Source organism: Vespa velutina, chromosome 2, assembly GCF_912470025.1.
Source record: "Vespa velutina chromosome 2, iVesVel2.1, whole genome shotgun sequence".
NCBI lineage: Eukaryota > Metazoa > Arthropoda > Insecta > Hymenoptera > Vespidae > Vespa > Vespa velutina.
This window is the reverse complement of record NC_062189.1, coordinates 4,691,483-4,714,968: the sequence shown is the minus strand read 5'-3', so window position 1 is coordinate 4,714,968 and position 23,486 is coordinate 4,691,483. Positions and strand designations below refer to the sequence as shown.

The following is a 23,486-nucleotide window of genomic DNA, read 5'->3' as shown; positions in this document are numbered from 1 at the left end:
TGAAGAAGTGGGGACTCTCCTTCTTTCAATCGGTCTTCCCCTTCGTATATAGAAAGACCATCGTTGAGGATGAGAAGAAGGGCAAGGCCCTACCTTTTGAGGTCATGGGAACGTGTCTTGTCTGGCGGAAAGTACTTTTCGTCGTCCTAAGAAAAATCGAAGAAAGAAAGAGAGAGAGAGAGTCAGACAGACGGAGACGGAGAGGAGCTTCTATTTACCTAGAAAAAGAGATGCGGATCTTTCTTAAATCTTGAACGAAATGAAAGCATTTCAAACGATCCGAATATTGACTACTCATAATTCGAAATGAAGGAAGATAAATTTATTCGTTTCCGGTAAATCGAACAAGAATAAATTGATATTTTCGAACGAAATTCAGACCTTTCCTAGTCGAACTGATTAATTTCAGCTGATTTATTCATTATTCTATCTTAACTTAGTTAATGTACGTAATGTACGGTGCTAAATAAAAATAGTTTTTACGAATTTTCTTCGATGACAATTTGTTTCTTCGAATAATAGCATATAATTCGGTACTTTAAAAAAAAAAGTAGCATCATTAAAAATAGCACTTTAAAAAGAATCACGTTTGTGATATTTGACTATGATATATTTGGTCGAGTATCTAATCACATCAAGGATATTTTTCTATTCTTTTGTATTTTTTTTTTGTTTTTTTTTTTTTTTTTTTTTTTTTTTTTTTTTTTTTTTTCGAAGATCTTTTATATGTCGTTTTCTAAGTTATAAATATATCAAAATTTGTATATCGATATGTATGTGCATTTTATCTACCAATAACAGGTTTATGTCTACAACTAGAGAGGAAGACCAAAATTGCCGAATCTCTATCTTGAGAAAACTTGATTAAACTCGAGTATGAAATTTCGCGGAGAACGAAGCCGCACGGTGCGCCTTCATATCTTGTACCACTTACGCAAGTAACGCGAATGTCTTTGATGCGGAAGTCCTTGTCTATATGTTTAGATGCTGAATATACACATGAAATTGTTAACATGCGTGCTAATAGTTCGTACACGAGGATCTTGTAAACTAGTTTTTGCCGTATTATATAGTCAGAAAAGCCCCTTTAATAGTTTGACGAGTATCGATCGTTTGGTAAATATATCGCGATACTAATATACCTAATAGAATTATATTATTAAGATATTTAAATGCGTATTCATTAAAATATTATATGACTTTAAAAAAGTTCTAACAATCAACGTCCAAGTTTTTAATAAATAATACATAATAAAAGAGAATGTCCGAAGTGCGAAGTTGTTGAAAAAAAAAGGAGGGGAAAAAAAAAAGAAGAAAAAAAGGAGAAGAAAAAGAAAAGAAAAGAAAAGAAGAAAAAATCGATCGATCCCAAGGGCGTTATCGATCTTTATTAAAATTCGCAGATCAATCTCTTATGCATTCTCAATCAAGTTCTCATAATATTTAATTCGAGTTCGAAGAGTGTCGCAAAGGGAACAAACGGTAAGAAAAGGGAGTAGGGACTTTGGACTCGTTAGCGCGCGGGAGGGCCGAGGATGTAGGGATAGGAACGCGTAGAAGAAGACGGTCGGCCGGTGGCGGCCATGTTTTCGCCGGCACGGTAGGCGTTCACGGGCGGTACCGAGACTCAGCTCGTTCTCCAACGACTTTGGAGAACGGCCTCCCCCACCCCCAGACATCCTCCGGGACTCTGGTAGGGCAGGGTACCCCACCAGTGGCGTCTCGTTCGACGTCGTCTCTCTATCCCCTCTTCTCTTACCTTCCCCTCCGACTCTTCTCCTTCGGCTACGTTCGGCCTATTTCGGTTATCCTCGTGGCATATAGCGTGCCTCGAGAGTGGAGAGAAGCTTTACGCCTAGTACATAGCCGCCACGCGGTAAGGGGAAGTCATTTTAAAGCAAAGGAGGGCTGAGTGGGCCGTGATCGAACCGCACGTATCTTCTTCGTCTTCCTCTCTTCTTACAACTTCCTACCTACCCCTCTTCTTCTCTTTCCTCTTTTCGAACTCGCCGCCTCCATGGCTGCTCTTGCCTTGCTACTCGCTCAAGACGTTCGACCCTTATCCGCTTTCTTTTTCTATTTCTTTTTCTTTTTCATTTTTTTTTTTTTTTTTTTTTTTTTTCTTTTCTTTTTTTTTTTCTTTTTCTTCTTTTTTTTCTTTTTTTTCTTTTTTTTTTTTTTTTTCTTTCTTCGTTTTCTCTTTTCTTTAACCCTCCCCCACTCTCGTACTTTTTAATACCCCGATTATCTTAAATACATCCGAACCTGATTTTCTCTCCTAATATTTATCATTCGAAAATTGTTCTACGAGCAACGCGAGTTCGTATAGGAAAAATGTAATCACGTTACTCGTGTCGCTCAAAAGATAGAAGCGGGTACGTGGCAAAGCGTAAATTCGTTTCACCCTCGTCGATGTTAAACGATGAAAAATCTCTCTCGGTAAATCCACATTTTCTCGGCTCATTCCTTATGCATTGTCGTGCGCAAGGATGCACGCGGTAATATAAGGACGTCGGGAAGCGTGAATAATCGTCGATCGCACGTTGCGTGTCTTATAAATCAAATCGCATCGACGACGACGACGACGACGACGACGACGACGATGTATTCGCATGCATTATATCAGACACTCGACTTTTACGGAACGATCAATTGCGTAAACGCATGCGAAATTATAATATACCAGGTCGTTCGTGAGATTCTGCAAAAATTGATGTATAACTTCCGTCAGTTGATTGATCCTTTATCATTTTTTCCTTTGATCCTTTCGATGTTGTACGGTACGACTATAATCGACTGTAATTTGAGATCCCTTTTTAAATGTCGAAAATTCTCGTTTAACAAGTTTTGTTTTCTTTTCTGTTACAGACAGATGGTCGGTCGTATTTTGGTAGAAATCTTTCGATCAGCTGCCAACACCGAAACCAAGCTCCCGGTAGAAGAATACATGAAATACGTCCATCAGATAAGCGATGATCCAGGTAAACGAACTTAATCAACGCTTGAATTTTCTTTTTCTTTTTCTTTTTCTTTTTCTTTTTCTTTTTCTTCCTCTTTTTTTTCTTCTTCGTATTATCGCGTCAATGTAAGAAATCTTTTCGTTTGCTCGAGATAAAATAGATTTAAATCAGTTGTTTGAATAAGACGAAGAAGAATGAGCCATAATCAGATTGTTTAAAAGATATTCGATTAATTCTGTTTGATAAAAAAAGGAATTATAAACTTCAGTTTATTTTCTCGGATCCCAAGAATAAATATTCTTATCAAAATGATTTACTTTTAAAGCTTTGATGTTGCCTGTAATTATTGCATTGGCATGAATGTTTTCAAATAATTGAAGGATTGGACACGATCAATTCTGAGCCAAATCCTTCGATACGTATATATATCGTGCGGATTTTGATCATATTAATATTTAAAATAAACATTCATTTACTTTATATTTTCTTCATTTTTCTTTATATATATATATATATATATTTTTTTTTTAATTATTTCATTTCACAAATCAGTAAGCTGAGTAAACAACTTCTCTGTACATTTCACTTTGATCATTCTATCCATTATGATTACACGGATAGTTAATGTCCTGGCCATTCGTTTTTTCGGCTAATAGACTGGCTTATTTGGACGAAAATAGAAGAAGATTTGAGAAATAGCGATCAAGTCGTGAGCAAGCAAGCGGTATGTCTACCGACAGACAGCGTGGGGGGCGTTTTTGAAAGAAGACAGAACGCGTGTCGTTGAACGTTGGACGGTTAAATGACGGGAAAGAAAGAGAGAGAGAGAGAGAGAGACAGAGAAAGAGAGGAGAACGGAAAAGAGGAGCATGCGGGAGGTGATGACGGATTAGTCCTGCTTCCGGTAAGGCGCGTGCCCTTCCGGAATGTCATGGGATGACCCCACGTATTTTCGACGCATCACACACATGCTATTTCTATGATTATCTCCCTCCTATTCCACCTACGCTTTTTTCTTTTTTTAACTTTTTCGCTCGTTCAAAAATTATCAACACGCTTTTATATATAAATACTCATAGAACGGCCGCGTTTTCTTTCTTTCTTTTCTATTTTTTCTTTTTTTTTTTTCTTTTTTTTTTCTTTTTTTTTTTCTTTTTTTTTTTTTTTTTTTTTTTTTTTTTTTTTTTTTACTGTCCTCTTTAGAATGGGAGAATGAACGAAACTGGCAGATAGATAAAATTACAAAAGAAAAAAGAAGATAGAGGTAGGTACGTTCCGAGCTCGGGGTCATTTTTAAATTGCAATGTTAAAACGAAATGCAAATGGTGCTTGCTTTGAATTTGCCATCCGGCAAAACGAAAAACTTCATTTTGCATTTCTTTCTCTTGATGCACTCGAAAACAAAGTATACGGCCGATTATTGTGTTAACCATAAAAGGAAAATGTAGGGAAAATGCTCTTCGTGAATACGAAATCGTCCACGTAATTATGTTTGGCTTGCCTCCAGTTGTCTGGTAAGCATAAGAGCGAGGGTAAGTCTAACTCATAGGACTTCGTCCTGAATAAAATAAAAAAAAGAGTCTTTCTTCTTGCTCGCAGGTAAGAAAAAATAAAAAATAAAAAAAATGACACATAATCTTTTTAGATCTTATTTTTTTCATAATCTTTTAGATGTATCTCGAAAATTTATTATTGAATTGTTTTCCCCTCGTACAATATCAATACGTGAAAATGAAATAATTTCATATGAAACGTTTTGAAAAAGATATTTTTCTTAAAACAATTACGAAACAGTTGCTCCTGTCTCGTCGTATTAAAAAAAAAAAAAACACGTTTTTAATGTCAACATTAGAATCACGGCCATTAAACGTTCTTTTTTCGTAATTCTATATAAAAACTGTTTACAACACGGTAGATTTCATCTCGTAGTATATTAGCACGTTCAAGAGTTCATTTATGAACGGACGATATCCAGACTTTCGTAAAGGGGAAAGTAAAAGAGTAAATCGTAAGAGTTTTAATAGAGCGAGTGAATTAGGATATAGAGAGACGTTTTAGACAGACAGACAGACAGACAGAAAGAGAGAAAGAGTCAGATGTTGTTTTTGAGAAAATCTTCTGCTCAGGAAGGAAGAAATTCGATGGGTCCTCCCTCGTTGTCGTAAAAATGCAACGAGCACCCGTTGACAAACGGTGCATCCTGGTGCAAGGGGCCCGGTGGTTTCGACCCTCGTATTCCTTCTCTCCTTTTTCTATTTTTAGACGCGATCTATGAAACATCTTGCCAGTAACACGTGCCACCACCGGTGTTTCTACGTTAGGGAATAAGAACGAAGGGTCGCGACATCCCACGATTCAGGAAACGGGGCACGCGACACGCGTTTTCTTTTTTTCTTCTTCATCTTCTTTTTCTTTTTCTTTTTCTTCTTCCACCATGTTTTCGATGAATTTACGTATTTTTGGAATTTCGAAAGAAAACGGACTGAAAAGCCAATTGTCATTACGATCCAATTTTTCATCTTTCTTTTTCTTCTCGTTATCGTTTTAACGAAAGACAATGTTATCTCTTGATCGATAGATTTCATTGTATTATAGCGATCTATAGCAATCTGGTAAATTAACAAATACGATATTGAAACGTTTTAGAAAGAATTTTCACAATAGACAACAAGCTGACGAAAACAGACAAACATTATAAACTACGACGATTAAAATGATTTTCACAGCTATCAACCTTGATTTCTTATCTTTTTTCTTTTAGTAACTATTAGTAAGGATTAAATTTATCATCGCAGTTTAATTGTATTCTCTACGTGTTAAATTATATTCTTTATTAAAATCAATTCGTGGGTAATCATTATTCCGTACGTTCAATTAACCAAACGATCTTATATTTTCTCTCGGAAGAAAGTATTCCTTTTGTCGAGCTTATCAATATTTAAATAAAAAATCAAAGTACCGGGAAAACGAAAGGTCAAGAAGGAAAGAAAAGAAAAAAAGAAAAAAAAGTAAGAAAGAGAGAGAGAGAGAGAGAAAAGGAAGTACAAACGAAGAAGCTTTTAACGATGGCATTTAAGCGTTACACAGAGTTTCTCGTACTCTTTTTTTTAAAGACAGATTCCTGAAGGACCCCGCCGGGATATTTTCGGTAGGATCTAGAGAAGGGACAAGGATAGGGTAGGCGGAGAAGAAGATAAGACCCTCGGAGTGATTAATGAACGAAGCTGTGTACGAGTGTATCAGAAAATAAGAAATGAAGATGATAGAAGAGAAAAAAAAATCTCGAACGTGGAATAAGATGAGAAAATCATGAGGAATGGAAAAAATAGGAGGAGGAGCTAGAAGAGGAGGAAATTATTAGGATTATTGTGTACATGCTGAGAGGATGAGAAGTATGAATTTCGCGCGCTATATATTCCTAAAACTCATTGATCTTTTTCATATATTTCTTAAAAATATTTTCAAAATTCCTAAACAGCTATGCTCTAACCTTAAAATCCATTTCAAACCATATCCTTCCACCCTCATTCCCGTTTTTCTCCCACCACTCACCATGAGGCCCTTCAGTTCTAGGGTCCATACTACGCAGTAGTAGTTTTATCCCCACCACTTTGAAAAGCTTTTCAAGGGTAGATATATTTTTCCTGGAAGCCAAACTTTACCTTCAGTCGCGCCTATGCTTTTTGATCGTGAACAGTTGCCTCTTCCTCCTCCTCCTCCTCCTCCTCCTCCTTCTCTTTCTCCTCGTCTTGTTCTTTTTATTTCTCTTTGTTTTCTCTATTAATTTTGAGTTCAAAGAGAGTTCAAATATTTTCCGCCATGCGTTATAATAGTGTCTTTTGATATTTCGAAATATATTCGTAACAATTTTTACAAGATAATATACGACGATGAAGTGTGTCACGATGCTACGAGTGATGTTCAGAAATGAAATTAATTCCCTAATTATGGATATAATCTTTTTGAGTCTATAAATGGTGAGCATACGATTATATTTTCGTAACTTATTCGTACTTGAGATGATAACATAATTGTTACATCTTCAATCTATTTGATTACTAACTCGATCAAGGAAGTTTTAGGATAATCTTGACGCCTACGTGTGACTTAAATAATAATAATAATAATAATAATAATAATAATAATAATAATAATAAAAGAAAAAATCTATGATCATTCTGTCCCACGCAATATCACGTACTTACTCGTAAACTTTCTTCCTCTCTGATTGTAGCAAACGATAGTAACTGATGGTAACTAGAGGTGAAGTTTCGCATAAAGTTTTACACAATGCTCATTTTCGCGGTACGAATTCTCCAGGCATTATCCTCCTCCGCAATAATTGCAGCAGCGCAGTTAGTCCATCTGGACCGCTTGACCACTACGTTGACGGAGAGTGAAGAAGAGAAAGAGAACAAGTATGTTCGCTAATGGTCGGCTGCGAATTTTCTCCTTTTATGAAGGTCTCTCGCTTAAAGCTGGCCCTCTCGGAAAGGTGCGAGTTTTCCTAATCGGTAGAAGCGCCAGTTTACCGACTTCTTTTTCGTGCACCCTTATGTCCACTTTTCGCCATTCAGGTATTTCGTTGTAAAAGGGACCTCGACCTGGAACCACTAAGGTTTAGAGACGTCATCGAAGAATAGCCTCTCTTTTTTCTCTTTCTCTCTTTTTCTCCTTTCCTTTCTTTCTTTCTTTTTTTTTCTTTTTCTTTTTTTTCTTTTTCTTTTTTTTTTCTTTTTGTTTCTTACGTCTTTTACTTCGTGTTTTTGTTGAACTCGTCGAGTGTTTCTCGTGTTTGACCATAAAGACCTACAAGAAAAAGATTTTGTTTTCTGCTATGTCAATAACTATTTGTAATATAGATCTGCAATTGTCAGCTTTTTGAATCGTTCGATCGAATAATTCTGAAAAGACAATTGATACCTCGTTCTTCTTTCTGCTCTCGATTTTCCCTAATTTCCATTTCGCGTTTTATTTTTCTAATTTCATTAATTTTCTTCTCAACTCGATCGTCGTCATAATAATCCATTGTACAAAATATAGGGAAGATATTAAGCTAAATCATGCGCAGAGTTATTGTCATAAGGGATAGTCATATCTATGATCGTCAGGTTGATATTGTATTTGTACGAAACATATGTTTTACGGATAAAGTAGTGATAGTGCGACTCCATGGAATTACCACGTCGTGTTAACCACAAAACTTGTAATTTGGATCTCGTTTGCGAGCGTGGTAATAATCGAAACTCCCTTGATTATTACTATTCCCCCGCTTCTAAATGAGATAGTTAGTTTACGACTTTATAGATCTTTTTTCATTGATATATTTACTATTCATGTAAAGCCTATTAGAAACCGTACAAATGGACTATTATCTTTTAATTATTTCAAGAACTAATTTTCTTTCAGAGCCTCCAATTCGTTCGGACTTGGTGGAACAATTGCCATACGTTGCCATGATCTGCCAGGACACTCCTCATCTATTTGGCGATGTTCTCCACAATCACATCCTTGGTATTATCAGAAAATACCTTCTAGATATGGACAATCAAGTGAGTAAAGATTTTCAATCGAACGTACGTGACATTTTTCCCTATGCTATTATCCTGTTTCTTCTATTCTTCCCCGACGTTCGGAGAAACCCGCGAAAGATCGAGGCACTTAAGCTATCGCTGTTCTTCACCTTGCAGGTACGACAATCGGCGCAAGAGGCCTTATTAGCTTTGATCAAACGCGGCCTGTTAGACACGAAGACTATTGAGACCGAAATCTGCCCGATAGTAGAGAGCTTATCCCGCATGACCGTCGACTACTTGAATTCAGGCATTTCTGTAAGTTTCCATCTCGCTGTTCCTTTCCTCGACTCCCAAACCACAGAGCACCCATTTTGTCATTCCTTCTTATCTCGTGTCATCCATTTATCCGTGCCTGTCGCGTCGTCGTTTCTTTATTTTTTCTTTTCTTTTTTTTTTTTCTTTTTTTTTTCGAGCAAACACGAGCACTTGAGAATGAGAATGGCATTAACAAGGAAACGTATTTATTACAAAAAGTTCAACGATAGAACGAGTTAGTAAATAACCAGAAAGAGAGAGACAGAGAGAGAGAGAGAGAGAGAGAGAGAGAAAGAGAAAGAGAGAGAGCACCGAGAAAACGAAACGATTTATGCTCTTCTTTAGTCTCCTTCTCAAGTACTCGCCTCCGAGTAAATTCTTTTAACATTACCACCGATCCAAGCCTGCGCCCCACATTATATCTCTTCGGCGGATTCCGCCTGAAAGACATGGGTAGTGAGATGTTCTCACGCAATCGCGTCTCACTACCTTGTCTTTCATGTGGCGTTCGTTGAACCCCTTCAACCTCTTCAACCTCGTCGACACGAGAATCGGAGCACGTACCCTACATTTTCTTTCCCCCTTGAGTATTTTTCTCTTTTTTCAAAGTTTCGTTGAACGCGAAATTTTTCATGCGACCCATCGCCAATATAACATTCGTTATTAGTCTCCTACGACGCGATGGAGTAGTGACGGGATTTGTTGGAAGAGAGAGAGAGAGAGAGAGAGAGAGAGAGAGAGAGAGAGAGAGAGAGAGAGAGAGAGAGAGAGAGAGAGAGAGAGAGAGAGAGAGAAAGAGAGAGAATGTGTGAGAAAGATGGAAGGAGGAGATAGACCTTAGAGAAGTAAAGCACGGCGAGCACGATCCTCGATCGATAGGGGCATGCTTTTACCATCAAAGTTGGTTTGTCATAGAGATCAACTATCACAGCCAGCTTTGATGAGCAAAATTGTGTCCGTCCTCAACACTGTTTAAACGAGAGCGAGAGGTTGAGTGAGAGAAAGAAGAACAAGAGTGAGTGAATGAGTGATTGAATGAGTGAATGAATCAGTCAGAGAGAGTGAGAGAGAGAGTGTGTGTGTGTGTGCGTGCGTGCGTGCGTGCGTACGTGCGTGCGTGCGCGCGTGTGTGTGTGTGTGTGTGTATGTGATGGAGAGAATGTTGACGCAAAACAAGCGTGTTGTTTCAAAGAATCAAGAACAAAAGAAGAAAAAAGAAAGAAGATACGAGAGAAAGGAAGAGGAACGGATGATCGAGTACACGAGATCGAAGAAATCTAATGAAGAAGAGGAAGAGCTGCTGGGAGCAACGAATGGCGGATAAAAAGGTACTAAGAGCAAAGCGAAAGTTTAAGAACCTTTTGCGGTCCGATAAATCAAATTGGCTGTGGAATGTTGCGAGTCATATCACAGCCATTTTGATGACCTTGGCCCGCAGAACCGATCGTCAAGGGATCCTCCAGAATAATATTGCTTTTTTCATGCCGGTCGCGTGTTCCCTCCCCTTTAACCGTTTTACCAAAGATGATTGCTTTTCAGATACGAATCACGCTCGGCGATCGTGTATCAACATCGGGGAAAAAATCGAGCGAGCAAGCCAGATTATTATGTTGGAGACAAAAGGAAACACGATCCAATCGTCAAATTGGCTGTGACGTGTAGCCTTTTCTTTTGATTTCATATCACAGCCATTTTTGATGTTTGGATCGATGTTTTTTCGCATCGTTGGGCCCGCACGTTCCTCGACCTCCTTCCTCCTACGTGCCCAAGGAAGAGAAAGACTAACTCAGATAGCAAAAAAGAAAAAAAAAAAGAAAAAGAATATAGGGAGAAAACGAAAGAATGAGAGGAAGAGGGAGAAAAAAAAAGAAAGATAAAGGGAGGCAGCCTCCTTCTTCGTTCACGAAGAAAACTCCAAGAAGATCGGACTCCAACTGATCCCAAACTTTTTTTCATAGAAGACTGAAATTCCTAGAGCTAAAAAGTTTTCGCGTTCGCGTCGCTCACAAAGTGGTTGTTGTATGCTAATGAAACTTCATATCACAGCCAGCTTTGATGAGGGCTGCGACTCGATTTTCCATCGAAGGAATCAAACTCGACAGGATTTCAAGATTCAACGTTCTTTCAATGTGTATTGTATGCTATAAAATTTCTTTTAAATGATGTAATCAAAGCTTTTCTTTTTTCTTTCTTTTTCTTTCTTTTTCTTTTTTTTTCTTTTTTTTTTTTTTTTTTTTTTTTTTTTTTTTTTTTTTTTTTTATCTATGCATTCAAATTTTTTCAGTTTTATAGACAACAACAGACCGATCGACTGTTCCTCCCGTCAGAGTGGTTGTGATGTGGTTTCTTTTTACGCTCTCATATCACAGCCAGCTTTGATGAGCGGGACGGAACGATATGAACCTTCGAGAAGATGCGTGTATAATGTTTAATTTCATCTTCGTATTTTTTTTTTTTTCTTTTTCTTTTTCTTTTTTTGTTAACTTATATTTTGTATTTCTTTGTTGTATCTTAAATATAATCTCTCGTACTTGATGATGTATTACTATTTTTTAATTTTGTATATTCAATAATAACATGTGAACGTACGATTTATTCGAGTTTTACATATATATAAAAAAAAAATATACGGTTAAACCTTTCACAATTCATTTATTCCCGAGTTAATGATGATTTTTTCCTAGTACCCCCTTAAGCATTATATCGCATTTTGTGTCGGCCCACAGCTCATGAGTAAAATGGCACTGCTTATTGGTAAAGAGCTCACAGAAAAGGTCTTCTTGGACAGATACATCGCTCTTTGTGGAGATAATATCATCCACGTAAGAAGGATGTGCGTGGTACATTTTGGGGAAATGTGTGTCGCGGTAGGAAGGAAAGCTCTTCTTTATAAACTGGTAAATACAATTTTAACGGAGAGAAAAAAAGTTTTATATTGGAAAACAATGTAATAATTTTTTTATCTCTTAATAATGTTATATTTCAGTTTCCAATATTTGTCCAATTATGCCTGGACAACGTTTGGGGAGTTAGGAAAGCTTGCGTCGACGTAATGATGCCAGTTTCCTGTTGCGTCACATATCCATATCGTCGAATACTATTGGCTGATATTTTAGCAACGCATCTCAACGATGACTCCAAGTGGGTACGAGCGAGCGCATTTCAAATTCTTGGTCCTTTCATATCTACTTTTGCAAAACAATTCACTAATGTGACCTATAATCAAGATGGCGAATTTGTTTTCACCAATCAGCAGGACGATAATTTCAGGTGAATTTAGTTTACTTATTGATATAGAATATTAATATATTACAATTATAATAATGATGATAACAAGAACAAGAACAAGAACAACAACAACAAAATAATATAATAATGATTATAGTATCGATAAGAATAACAGTATCGAACGGGATTTTACATCGGGCATACGATACTCATATGAAGGAATTTTTCCGACTAAGTGTGCGATACGGAATCAAACATTGGATTCGGAAGATTACGACATTAGAGATGTACTCGATATCGGTTGTCTGATGGAAGTGTACGAGCATACTCAAAAAAACTATATGTCCAATCTTCCCCTGAGAGCGCACAAAACGAAGGTACGGAACATTGAATAAATTAAATATCAATGGCAAAAGCATTGTTAATAATCGCATTTAATGATTTTATCATCGCAGACGCAAAAAAAACAAGCGACGGAAAACGAACAAAATGATCCGGACGATACCGAAAAATTTAATACGTTTCTATATTATTACATACCACCGGAGATACCTCTTGATGATCCCTTAGTCCAAGCCGCTCAAAAGTCCTCGGAAACGAATAAGTTGACTAATGAAAATGCGCAAGATAAAAAGGATGATCCTACCAAGGGAATGAGCAATTTAACGATATCAAAGAAAAAAGACGAAAGTACGGCAAAATGTAGCATTAACGTTGATAATCGAAAAATTGATAACAAAAAGCAACAGAAAGAGGAAGAGGACGATGAAGATGATAATAATCGTTCATCGATATGGGCCGATGACAGCGCCGAAACCATAGATATATCCAATTTATCTCTGGACAAGAGTAATTTAAATGCGTCCCTATTTCTCAGGAAACACGAATCTAAAAATAATAAGCAAGACATCGTACCTCAAGATCTAGTTGATTATTTTGTATCCATGGCCGAGCCAGAGCTGTGTGAGGAAGGAGAAATTTCGTATCACTGTGCCTTCAGTTTTCCCGCGGTCACGTTGACATTAGGAAAAGAGAATTGGCCTTATTTAAAGAAAGCGTATCAATCATTGGCGGGTGCGAAACAATGGAAGGTCAGGCGTACTTTAGCTTCTAGCATTCACGAAATAGCCATAATATTGGGCGAAGAACTTACTGCCACTGATCTCGTGCCTATATATGACGGCTTTATTAAGGATCTTGATGAAGTTAGAATCGGTGTTTTGAAACACCTAGCGACATTTCTTAAAATACTCAAGCCTAATTATCGTTGGCACTATTTACCGAGGTTGCATAATTTTCTTGTCACGGATAACGAATGGAACTGGAGGTTTAGGAAGGAATTGGCCACCCAATTACTCGAGGTGGTTACTCTTTTTAATGCCAACGACGTGGCACAATACATCGCACCCTTGTCTCTTAAATTACTCATTGATAAAGTTGCCGCTGTCAGACAAGTTGCGCTTACACTGGTAACTGATCACATTCTTTATCATATTTACATAAATTAATATCTTGTATATTACCGTCACCAATACTAATTCATTCTTGTAGGTTACTCGAATAATCTCTCATCTTTCTAACGATGAACCTCTTGCCACGGCACTTATACAGGAACTCAGAGATACAATTGCGATTAATACAAGTAAGTGGGTTCGTAGGCAAACCTACGCTCTTCTCTGCGCACAACTGATTGCTGGCAATGCGATTAGCGGAGAGAAATTCGCCAAGGAAATGTTACCGAGTCTACTAAATCTTTCTTGGGATAAAGTTCCAAACGTAAGACTGGCCGTAGCTAGGACATTATCGCAGAATGTAATTGCTATGGGTAGTAAGTGTATATCGTATTGCATTATAATCTGACACATAACGAAAATATATATATGTGTATGTATATATATATGTGTATGTATATATATATATATATGTATATATCATAATTTATTATATAATTACATGTATTAAAATTATTTTAATTTTTTACTTTGTTCATTTTTTTAGTAGACTGGTTAGGTTACGATCATGCAGAAAACGTAGAGAGAAGACTTAAGCAAATGCGCTTAGATATCGATCGAGACGTCAGAATCTTGGCGGGAAGAGAAGAGCATCTCGTGTCGGATGTACAAACGGAACAGGCTAGAAATATAGTATTTTAATATTTTATGATCTCTGTGGATAGATATCCTTTTCATTATATCGAGGATAAAAACAAAACTTTTATGTCACACCGTTGATTGCACGTGCATCGGTTCTTCCACGCAATATCCTTCGATCATAGGAATTATTACGACAGGAGAACTTGAAGTATAAATTGAAGATAAATTGAATAGTCGAAATGTTACAAGTATTTATGATTCAACGAAGAAAAACATAATGGAAAAAAAAGACATATGGGTTGTCACGCTGTCCGCAATCTGAGAACCGTGTAGTATGCCACTGAGGAGAGAATTAAAGGAAACGTATGAATGAAGAAACAATTTGTGATGAATGTGTGTAGAGCGCGCGAGAATGCATGCGTTAAATATTGTGATCATTTTTTACGTGTAAGTGGCCACTCGGATAAGGCAAATATTAATAACTGAAAGATAGCACGCCGTCAAGACTTTTTATAGTTTTTTTGCTAAAAGGTATATACCTTTGGTTGTGCGAATCTTAGGTAGAACTACGAGTGAAATACACTCATGGTCATATTTTATTTTATGTTATTCTATTCTTTGTTTTAATTGATCGCTTCGAAGCAACTTTTTAATACATCTTTTCCGCACCCCTTTTCCCCCCTCCCCCTTTTGTTTTGCTTGGGAAAGAACTTTGCAAAGGAAGTTTTATATCCATGAGCGCGAATACGTCCCCGATTTATTTGAAAATTTTACACGTTATCGAAGAGAAACGCCTACGTCGGGAAACCAAAAAAAAGAAAAAAAAAGGGAAAAAAAGAAAATATTCGCGCTACCGACGATAAATCTTTCTAACGTACAATGTTCTAAATAAGCCGTAATCGCGTGACTTTACCGCGAAGATACGCCGAATAATATACGAGCGAACAATTCAGTAATAAACTATTCGTCGCTGCGCGATATATTTCATATATACGTTACGAGTTTGTATAGAAACGTTTAGATTAGAAAGATGTCAAATGTGTCCACGAGAATTTTTGGAAATCCTCGCACTGCGCCAAAATTTTTGGGGAATAGAAAATTCTTGCGCGGAACAGTAATTTTTGTCTAAGGCCAACTTTTAAAACCGATACCACGATAAGAATAGTTCATAAGTCACGGACGATTAAATTGTTGGATAGTGTATAAATAGTGTACGATACGAATATTTTAAGGAAGTACGAAACGGATAGCGGGCTTAGGATGAAATAACTGAAATTTTTAATTTAAAACAAATTGTATAGTGTTACGAAGTTGGATATGCGGACGTCGATAGTTTTACTGGATATATTAGATGATTTAAATCGAACTTGCAATGCCCAAAAAATATTTTACATCTACTATGGAAGAAAATCAAACGTTCACGTATCATTGGTTTCACGAAGGCGAAAAACGATTATAAGCTACAGTAATTATCCTGTATGCAACGAATACAGTCGTTAATTGTGAATATTTGTGAGAAAAGGAGAATGGTATTGTTTAAAATATTCTGTATAATATATTGTGTGTGTATTTCATAATAAGACAAAGAAATATACTTGAAGCGATTTGTTACACAATCATAAGACAATAACTTAACTCTTATCACCCGCTGTTACAGCTTTCCATTTTTTCTTTTCTTTTTTTTTTTTTATAATACTCTATTTTTCGAATAATAAAATACAAACTTTATTGCTTACCATATACAACGATCCCTTAAAACGATCTAAAGATATATAAAACACTCGTTATGGAGGAACGACGATTAGAAGAACGAATCACTGTGACAATCATTTTGAAAAAAAATCTAAAATATCCCGAGAAATTTTCCAGGTGGACAGGCCGGCATTTGGCATGCCTTTTCTTCCATTTCAGTTTCAACTGTACTACAATCGCGTAAACAATGTCTCCATCTGATCTGTCGACCTTTACCGCAACTGACGCTACAACTGCTCCAACCCGTCCATCTGCCCCATTTACGACGCGATTTTCGTTTAATTCGATTTTTACGAATCATTCTCTTCGTCAACGAATCCGTTCGATCGTTTAATAAATTAATCCTTTCAGTTCCTGATTCTTCCTTTTTCGTAACCTTATCGAAACTAGCGTTTCTATCATCTAGAGTTTTCAAGGCCGAACTAAGATCACCTATTCGTACGCATTCATCCACTAATTTTGGTGTTTCCAAAACAACCTCTTCCTCGATAGTGCCATTATTATGAGGAACTTCGATCTCACGTGATTCCAGCTTCTTCTTCTTCATCTTCATAATCTTCTCTCCTTTATTTTCTCTTTCGTTTTCATAGCTCAGATAACTTTGTAACTCGTTCACCTTCGAAGATATACTTCGATACCGTTAATTTGCCAATCCAAAATAAGTATGTACTTAAGTACTTACTTTGGTAACCAGCTTCTCCGCGAGTTCTTTGATCTCCTCGATGGATTTCACTGCTCTATCGCCACGTGGTTTTTCAAACAGTGACTGATTAGTTTCTGATAACATTGACAAAGATGACGACGTTGATTCAAGAACATTTGGGTATTTCGGTATCGTTAAATTGTCATTTTCATTTCTTTTTAATCGAGTCCTTAATGATATATCTCTTTCCTCAAATACAATCCCTTTACTTTTATTTAAGCTTCTTTTATCTCGCACATTATCGTTCACAGATGATACGTCTATCTTTTCCTCTATCAATGTTTCTTCAGTTCGTTCGTTCTCACCCTCGCGAGAGGATCTTTCATCAGATATCTTTCTTCTTCGAACTATATCAATTTCCGAACCATCGTCAATAGAATCCTTTTTTTTTATTTTAGATTCGACTTGATAATCGTCGACAATTTTAGGTAAATCTAAATTTCTAATCGCGTGAATCTTTTGTTGCTTGCCTTTCGAAAGGGACGTTGTTTTTAATGAGTTCGAGATACGTTTGCCGTTTGCTTTAGAGGAAATACCTTTCCTCTTATCTGTCCTACCAACGTGTTTCCCTAATTTTCTTTTTTTCCCGTGAAGAACTCTACGTATCTTATTTTTGTTAGACTTTCTTTTCTTTTTAGATCTCTTTTTATAAACTCCAATATTTTTTAACATTGAATCGTTTGGCTTCAAAGTTTGCGAAATATTAGCTTCGAGATTAAAAATTGTTCCGACTTTTTTTTCAACGTCGTTACAATGAATTTTTGATGCCATCGAATCGGTAATATAATTGTCGAGGTAACGATTTGTTTCAGTAACTTGCGAATTGAAAAATGTTCCATTAGAATTAGAAGATACGTTTCGATAATTGGAAGTATTGTAATAATCATTAGAACTTTTCGATAATTTAATGTACCTTTTTCTCAATGATCGATATTCTGCATTTGAAGATTTTCGTGGAAAAGAATCGGCTAGATCTACGAAATAATTACTTTTCAAACGTATCAATGGCTGATTTTTGTCCGACTTGACAAACTTTAAATCGGTTCTTTTTACTCGAATGTGCGTGTCGTTCGACGATTCCTCCAAATCCGAATGCTTATCGATGTCGTCGAAAAGCTTAGGTTTTTCAAGATCTAATAATGTCTTCTCTTTAACAGATTGTCTTATATCGAAAAACGAAGTCATCAAAGTAGTCATCGTCTCTTCGGTAGCATTCACGTTTGAGGATAACTTCTTACCGTACAAAATAGAATTCGATGTTAAATCGTTCTGATTTTCGTTCGAAATGAGATGCTGCTGATAATGATGTAATAAATTGAAAGCTCTCTTTTGACGTTTTTTACTTTCCACTATCGTAAGTACTGAAATTACGATAAACGGAATCCAGATCCATTTGTAACAACACAATTTCACCATAACACAGTAGCCTAATAACATCGATTTCTACAGCATTTTAGATCGAATTTAATTTAATATAATGGCAAATTTTTATAATACCTCAATGTGTTATTTATAAATCTACTCGTACGACGAGTCATGATACAAGTGACAATCTTACTCGGTTATAAAAATCGATATCTCTTGACGATGTGAATATAGTAGGATATATACATATATACATATATATATATATATATATATATATATATATATATATATGTATATATATATAAGAAATTTCTTTTAAGTAGAAATTAGTTTAATTGTAAAAGGAGAAAGTTTTTGATTTACGATATGATTTTGAATTTACCGCGCAACATCAGTCAATTCATAGGTCGTCCTATAATGTACGAGCATTCTCCGTACCACGTGACCACTGTCTGCTTCCTGTCGACTCGATTAGCGATTGGCATTCAAAACACTTACCGATTATAACATTTTCCAATATCTTCATTCGCATCGCATCGTAGAAAATAGAATTTGGACTTTGGTCCTTTGGTAAGTTTTCCAATTTGTGCTGTACATACGCATAGGGAAAATGATTCTAAAAAATTGAAGAGTTCGTCACGAGGTTGGAGGGGGAAATCATAACCTCTACATGGAAACTCTCTATTGGAAATTATCAAAATGGCGTGTTACGGTAGTTGAACGAGTAGTTGGGATCATATTTTGGTGTCGTATAGTGCTAAATTCTTCGTTATCAAAATTCTTATATGTAGAAAATTCAATTCTCCTGTCGTGAGAATTATTGAGGTAAAAAAGGAAAAGGAATATTATGACACTATTTTCGCGGATCTCATCGTAGGTAGTTTTGTTTCATCTCGTATTGCAAGGTACAAACTCGATAATGCAGGAAATCCTTCTGGCAGCATTCTCCGTGATATCGAGTCTACTGATCGTATTTGGCCTCGTATTATTGGGTAAGGATAAATGAGCAAGAAACGCAAGGAGGATATAATTATTAATATAAACAAGCTGCTGATCTTAATTTTAATAAATTATGCAAATCTCTGAATTTAATGAATAGGTAACCTACATCATCACGTGTTGTACGGAAAAATAATGCAATGTTATTGTTTCCATTAGATATTAGATAATTTAAATAAAATTGATCGTAATAACTATTGTATTTATAATTTTTATAGGCTGGTACTTAGTTTGGAAGTTCTTCCTTTCACGATTCCGATTTGTTCGTGAATTACTTGGTGGAATGAGCGAGTCTTCATCGGTCAATGATTTGAAGAATGGTCGATCTCGTATAAAGAAAGTTCGTCGGGATTAAGTTCTACATTGTGTTCCATTGTAAAAGAATTGGCTGGTGAAAAAAGGAACAAAAGAAAAAGGAAAAAGAAAAAAAAAAAGAAAAATAAACCTTCTACAAGAAAAGTATTAATCAGGATTATCTAATCTGGAATCGCATTCAAAGAGAAAACATCAAAATGTCTATAAATATACGCTGTGCAAACACGGATGATTTATTGAACATACAACATTGCAATTTGCAATGTTTACCTGAAAATTATCAAATGAAATATTACCTATATCATGCTTTATCTTGGCCACAATTAAGTTACGTAGCAGAAGATGAAAAAGGAAGGATAGTGGGATATGTTCTGGCCAAGATGGAAGAAGATTGTGAAGATAATCCACATGGACACATAACCAGTTTAGCTGTGAAACGATCTCACAGAAGGCTTGGTATTGCACAAAAACTTATGAATCAAGCTTCCAGAGCAATGGTGGAGTGCTTTGGTGCAAATTATGTTTCATTACATGTACGTAGAAGCAATCGAGCGGCTTTAAATCTTTACATAAGCAGTTTAAATTTTGAGATCTCCGAAGTCGAGCCGAAATATTATGCGGATGGTGAAGATGCATATGCCATGAAGCGTGATCTTAAATTTTTTCATTTGGAAAAAGAAGAAGTATTTAAAGATGCTTATACGGACATTCATTCAGGGAGATGCTGCGATCATTCATAGTTGGATTGGAATATTTATATATGCTTGTATATAAATTGATCATCGAACAAATTGTGGTGTATTACGTTAACATTAACACCATAGTATTTTGTGTCATTTTCAATCAAGAATCACACATGGAAAACAAAAACAAAAAAAAAAAAAAAAGAAAAGAAAAAAGAAAAAACGAAAATGTTGAATGGTTTATTTTAACCGACTGAATGTTCTACCAATGTGTCATGGAGAAAATTAAAAGAAAGAAAAGAAAAAAGATATGAAAAATGTCGTTGCAAATGTTTTATATATTATCATGAAGATATTTGTTAGTGATTAAACGTGGGAATTGAAGGCGTTATCGAATTGATTCTACATTCTATGGTGCATATTTGATTAATAGTTTGTAACAGAAAAGAAAAATATTGCCTGTAATTACTTTAAATACAATGTACTTGAAACATGTAATTTTTAATATGCAAAGTATCTCAGGAAATATAAATTTTCTCTTTAAACGTTAGGTATTATTGTTATAGTTCATCTTTATTTTACAACCAAAATTAATTGGGGTGGGGGGAGGGAGTAAAAAGAAATTAAGCGGAATAATTAATATCTTATTCAACTTTTCTTTTCTTTTCTTCTTTTTTTTCTTTCTTTTTTTTTTTTTCCAGAGGACGAGTACCTATTATAAGAATAAAAACAATTTCGATCTTTGTGATATTTTGAAATTTATTCATTCGTTTGAAATAAAATTCGTGGCAATTCGATAAATGCTTCCTGTAAATACTTCTTTGAGTACAATTTGACACTTAAAAATTACATCTGACATTGCACGATTCTTTAATACGTTTACTCCATTGTTGCATTTGGCTATCATATCTTGTATTCTATTTTGTGTATACATATGTCGCTTTTAATAGGATTAATTATAATGTGTATAAATACGTCTATGTACATTAAACGATCTTAAAAACAACGCGATCGATCCATTTCGAAAGACATGCTGCCCGAATAATAACTTAAACGTTCACGTACAAAGTATTATTGGATCGTAAGTATCGTCAGGAACAAAGTCGTTGGTGTTTGTAGTTCGTTCGACTCTTAAGCACAGCATTAATAAAGGAGCGCGTTGACATTAACGCGCTTTTTTTTTCCACCCTTCCCCTCCCTCCTTCACCGAATGCAATTAATTGCAATCTTTTGCTCGAACGATATAAAGATAAAAAAATAGGTACGCGTACGAGCAATCCTAACACGTTATCGTAGCTATGATATTTGCGAACAAAGTGATCCAGGTACAATGTACAAAAGGGAAATGAAAAAAAAAGCGGATGATGCTAAATGATTCTTAGATAATTGAAACAGTAATATATACGCGTACGTTTCGATAGAATTGATATCAATTGATATAATATTACTGCCTTGGTGGTGTCTTAAAAAGACAATGAATCGACATGTATGATGAGCACCTAATGGTTTAACCATCTATATTATATGTATATGCAAATTCTAAATATACAAGAACGCTATGTAATCCGCACAAATGCAATATTTTACAGAACACTGCCAATAAATTATAATACACGCCTCGTCGACCAAAGATCACGCGCATAGGCGCATACATTATTCTCGCTCGATTATACATTCTCTAAAAAATAAAGTGCGATATAAACTATTCACCATTACGTACAATTTTCGTACTCTAATAGCAATTAGCGTCGCAAAATCTGCTGAGGTATTTCTGTTTTTGTGCTCGAACAGCTGCGCACGCTTATTTTGATCCATTATTAAAGGGATTTCAATCTTTCTAAATGATTGTATCAATCACAAAACTGCTGCCGAATGACCAGTAATTATATAAATATACGGCTCGTTATTGATATTTCAAGTCAAGGTTCCGTCATAAAGGCGGAAGAAAATGGAACTTTGCTGCACAATTCTTATTTATTATTCCTTTAATCGTAGCATTAATTATTATAGTCATTGTCTCTAGTGATCCGTGTCGTTTATTAATTATTTAGAATTTCGGAACTTCGGTATAGGCTGTTTTGGAAGAGCTGTAGAAATATACGGATATTCAAACGATAAAATACGTCGAAAATCCGACATCGTAAAAGTTTCGTATAAAATTCTGATATTACATAAAAATTTACGTTCTATAAACTAAACTAATATCAATCAATATTTTCGAGTGAATTTGACCGTTGTAAAGAAGATGCTATCTCTGGGCTTTTTTTCTTGTTTTTTTTTTTTTTTTTTTTTTTTTTTTTTTTTTTTTTTTTCTCTTCTTTTTATTAAATTGCGCAAATTGCTCGTTCGTTATATTTTAATCTGTTAAAATCGTTCAGAAACACGTTCAAAAGGCAGTTCGTTATATAGCGGGTAATAATTATTAACAAATTTCGTTTTGTTCCGAACGCAGCACTCGTAATTAGCACGGAAGGACAAGTTTGTGTATTCGACGTACGGATTTCGCATCTACTCGAAAAATGACACGATTACGTTTCCTCTATAAAACACTACGATATCATTAATTCTCGAATACATTTATATAAATCATTTTTTTTCCGTTTTTTTTTTTTTTTGTTCTTTTTTCCTTTTTTTTCTTTTTTTTTTCTTTTTTCTTTTTTTTTCTTTTTTCTTTTTTATTGGTCTCCCTTCCCTACTACTATACTTGTGCTTTGGCAGTTGCGTATTTCTAATAAAACGTAGGCCTAAAAATTGATTCCTTATCTTTAGAAAGAAGAAAAAGGGAGACGTTTAAATTCCGAGAATATTTTTCTCTTTCGTCTTATCTGTTCATCCAAAAAGACACGTCCAACACCCTCTAACTCTTATTCATTTAATCGTCAAAATCCAGGACAATTAACGTCATAATAAACGATATTAAACCCCTCACGGTCGCCTGACAATATTACGACGTTACTGATTATCGTCTCAAAACATTCACGTTGTAGGACCTTTGAACACTTTCGAGTCACTATAGAACGATCTAAGAGACATTGATTTTCTTGTTCTCTCCTCAGCATACTGAAGAAATTCATGTTAGAGTCACGTCTCTACTTCTTATCGACGTTTCACGGTCTCTCTCTCTCTCTTTCTCTCTCCTCTCTCTCTCTATCTTTCTCTCTCTCTCTCTCTCTCTATCGCTCTATCGCTCTATCGGTCTATCGCTCTCTCGTACTTTTTCTACCTTTCGTTATCCAATCACGTTTTGCTAGTGCAAAAATAAATTCATGGTTGCTGCGCAGCATGTATCATGGCGACTTTGAGATCTTTGGCCAAGTGAGAAACGTCAACGACGCTATCGACCATCTCTTGTACCGCAGTCACGCTAGGAAAGAATTGTGCTGCCTGTTTCGTCTTCGAGACTGTCTGTGCGAGTGCCTCGTTCAGGGCATTCGCACATTGAAGAACTCGCGTTCTCACGTCGTTTCTTGTCACATTCCTATGCACGGTGTCACCTATGTGAACGAGTCGATGGGCGCTAAGGACGACGAATTTGCCGTGTGCCAGAAAGACCT

General features: G+C 35.8%; 4 protein-coding genes and 1 long non-coding RNA gene across 12 annotated transcripts in view; 3 read left to right on the top strand and 2 right to left on the bottom strand.

Moving 5' to 3' along the window:
- LOC124947224 (serine/threonine-protein phosphatase 4 regulatory subunit 1-like) overlaps positions 1 to 15,731 on the top strand; it is a 120,238-nt gene extending 104,507 nt beyond the window's left edge. For 6 of the 8 annotated variants that reach the window (XM_047489079.1, XM_047489080.1, XM_047489086.1 and 3 more), the window contains 9 exons: positions 2,869 to 2,981; positions 8,370 to 8,512; positions 8,651 to 8,791; positions 11,518 to 11,688; positions 11,778 to 12,061; positions 12,177 to 12,396; positions 12,475 to 13,488; positions 13,571 to 13,847; positions 14,018 to 15,731. In XM_047489079.1, coding sequence (XP_047345035.1) covers positions 2,869 to 2,981; positions 8,370 to 8,512; positions 8,651 to 8,791; positions 11,518 to 11,688; positions 11,778 to 12,061; positions 12,177 to 12,396; positions 12,475 to 13,488; positions 13,571 to 13,847; positions 14,018 to 14,172 — 2,518 coding nt within the window. In that variant the 3' untranslated portion in view covers positions 14,173 to 15,731. Of the gene's footprint in view, positions 1 to 2,868; positions 2,982 to 6,073; positions 6,353 to 8,369; positions 8,513 to 8,650; positions 8,792 to 11,517; positions 11,689 to 11,777; positions 12,062 to 12,176; positions 12,397 to 12,474; positions 13,489 to 13,570; positions 13,848 to 14,017 lie in introns of those variants that run through there. The other 2 variants (XM_047489085.1, XM_047489078.1) reach the window with 2 other exon arrangements.
- On the top strand, positions 8,807 to 10,631 carry LOC124947232. The gene is made up of 2 exons (XR_007100352.1): positions 8,807 to 10,119; positions 10,331 to 10,631. It is a non-coding gene; the product is annotated as an uncharacterized LOC124947232 (long non-coding RNA).
- Positions 13,592 to 18,133, bottom strand: LOC124947226. Its single transcript, XM_047489088.1, has 2 exons — positions 16,547 to 18,133; positions 13,592 to 16,480 (listed from the first exon to the last, which is right to left on the bottom strand). Exons 1-2 carry the CDS (start codon positions 18,002 to 18,004, stop codon positions 15,956 to 15,958), a joined length of 1,983 nt encoding a protein of 660 aa, XP_047345044.1. The 5' UTR covers positions 18,005 to 18,133; the 3' UTR covers positions 13,592 to 15,955.
- Positions 18,134 to 19,287: 1,154 nt separating this feature from the next.
- On the top strand, positions 19,288 to 20,482 carry LOC124947187 (N-alpha-acetyltransferase 11). Its single transcript, XM_047488992.1, has one exon. It carries the CDS (start codon positions 19,447 to 19,449, stop codon positions 19,987 to 19,989), a length of 543 nt encoding a protein of 180 aa, XP_047344948.1. The 5' UTR covers positions 19,288 to 19,446; the 3' UTR covers positions 19,990 to 20,482.
- A 1,705-nt stretch (positions 20,483 to 22,187) lies between these two features.
- Positions 22,188 to 23,486, bottom strand: part of LOC124947184 (breast cancer anti-estrogen resistance protein 1) — a 45,852-nt gene continuing 44,553 nt past the window's right edge. The window contains exon 9 of the mRNA XM_047488989.1: positions 22,188 to 23,484. Coding sequence (XP_047344945.1) covers positions 23,197 to 23,484 — 288 coding nt within the window. The 3' untranslated portion in view covers positions 22,188 to 23,196. The remainder of the gene's footprint in view (positions 23,485 to 23,486) is intronic.

Excerpts from the sequence above, each read along its gene's own strand:
- LOC124947226 (XM_047489088.1), bottom strand. The coding sequence starts at position 18,004 with ATGTTATTAGGCTACTGTGTTATGGTGAAATTGTGTTGTTACAAATGG. Across the intron at positions 16,481-16,546 it reads CGGAGAAGCTGGTTACCAAA|GTGAACGAGTTACAAAGTTA; the intron begins GTAAGTACTTAA and ends ATATCTTCGAAG.
- LOC124947187 (XM_047488992.1), top strand. The coding sequence starts at position 19,447 with ATGTCTATAAATATACGCTGTGCAAACACGGATGATTTATTGAACATA.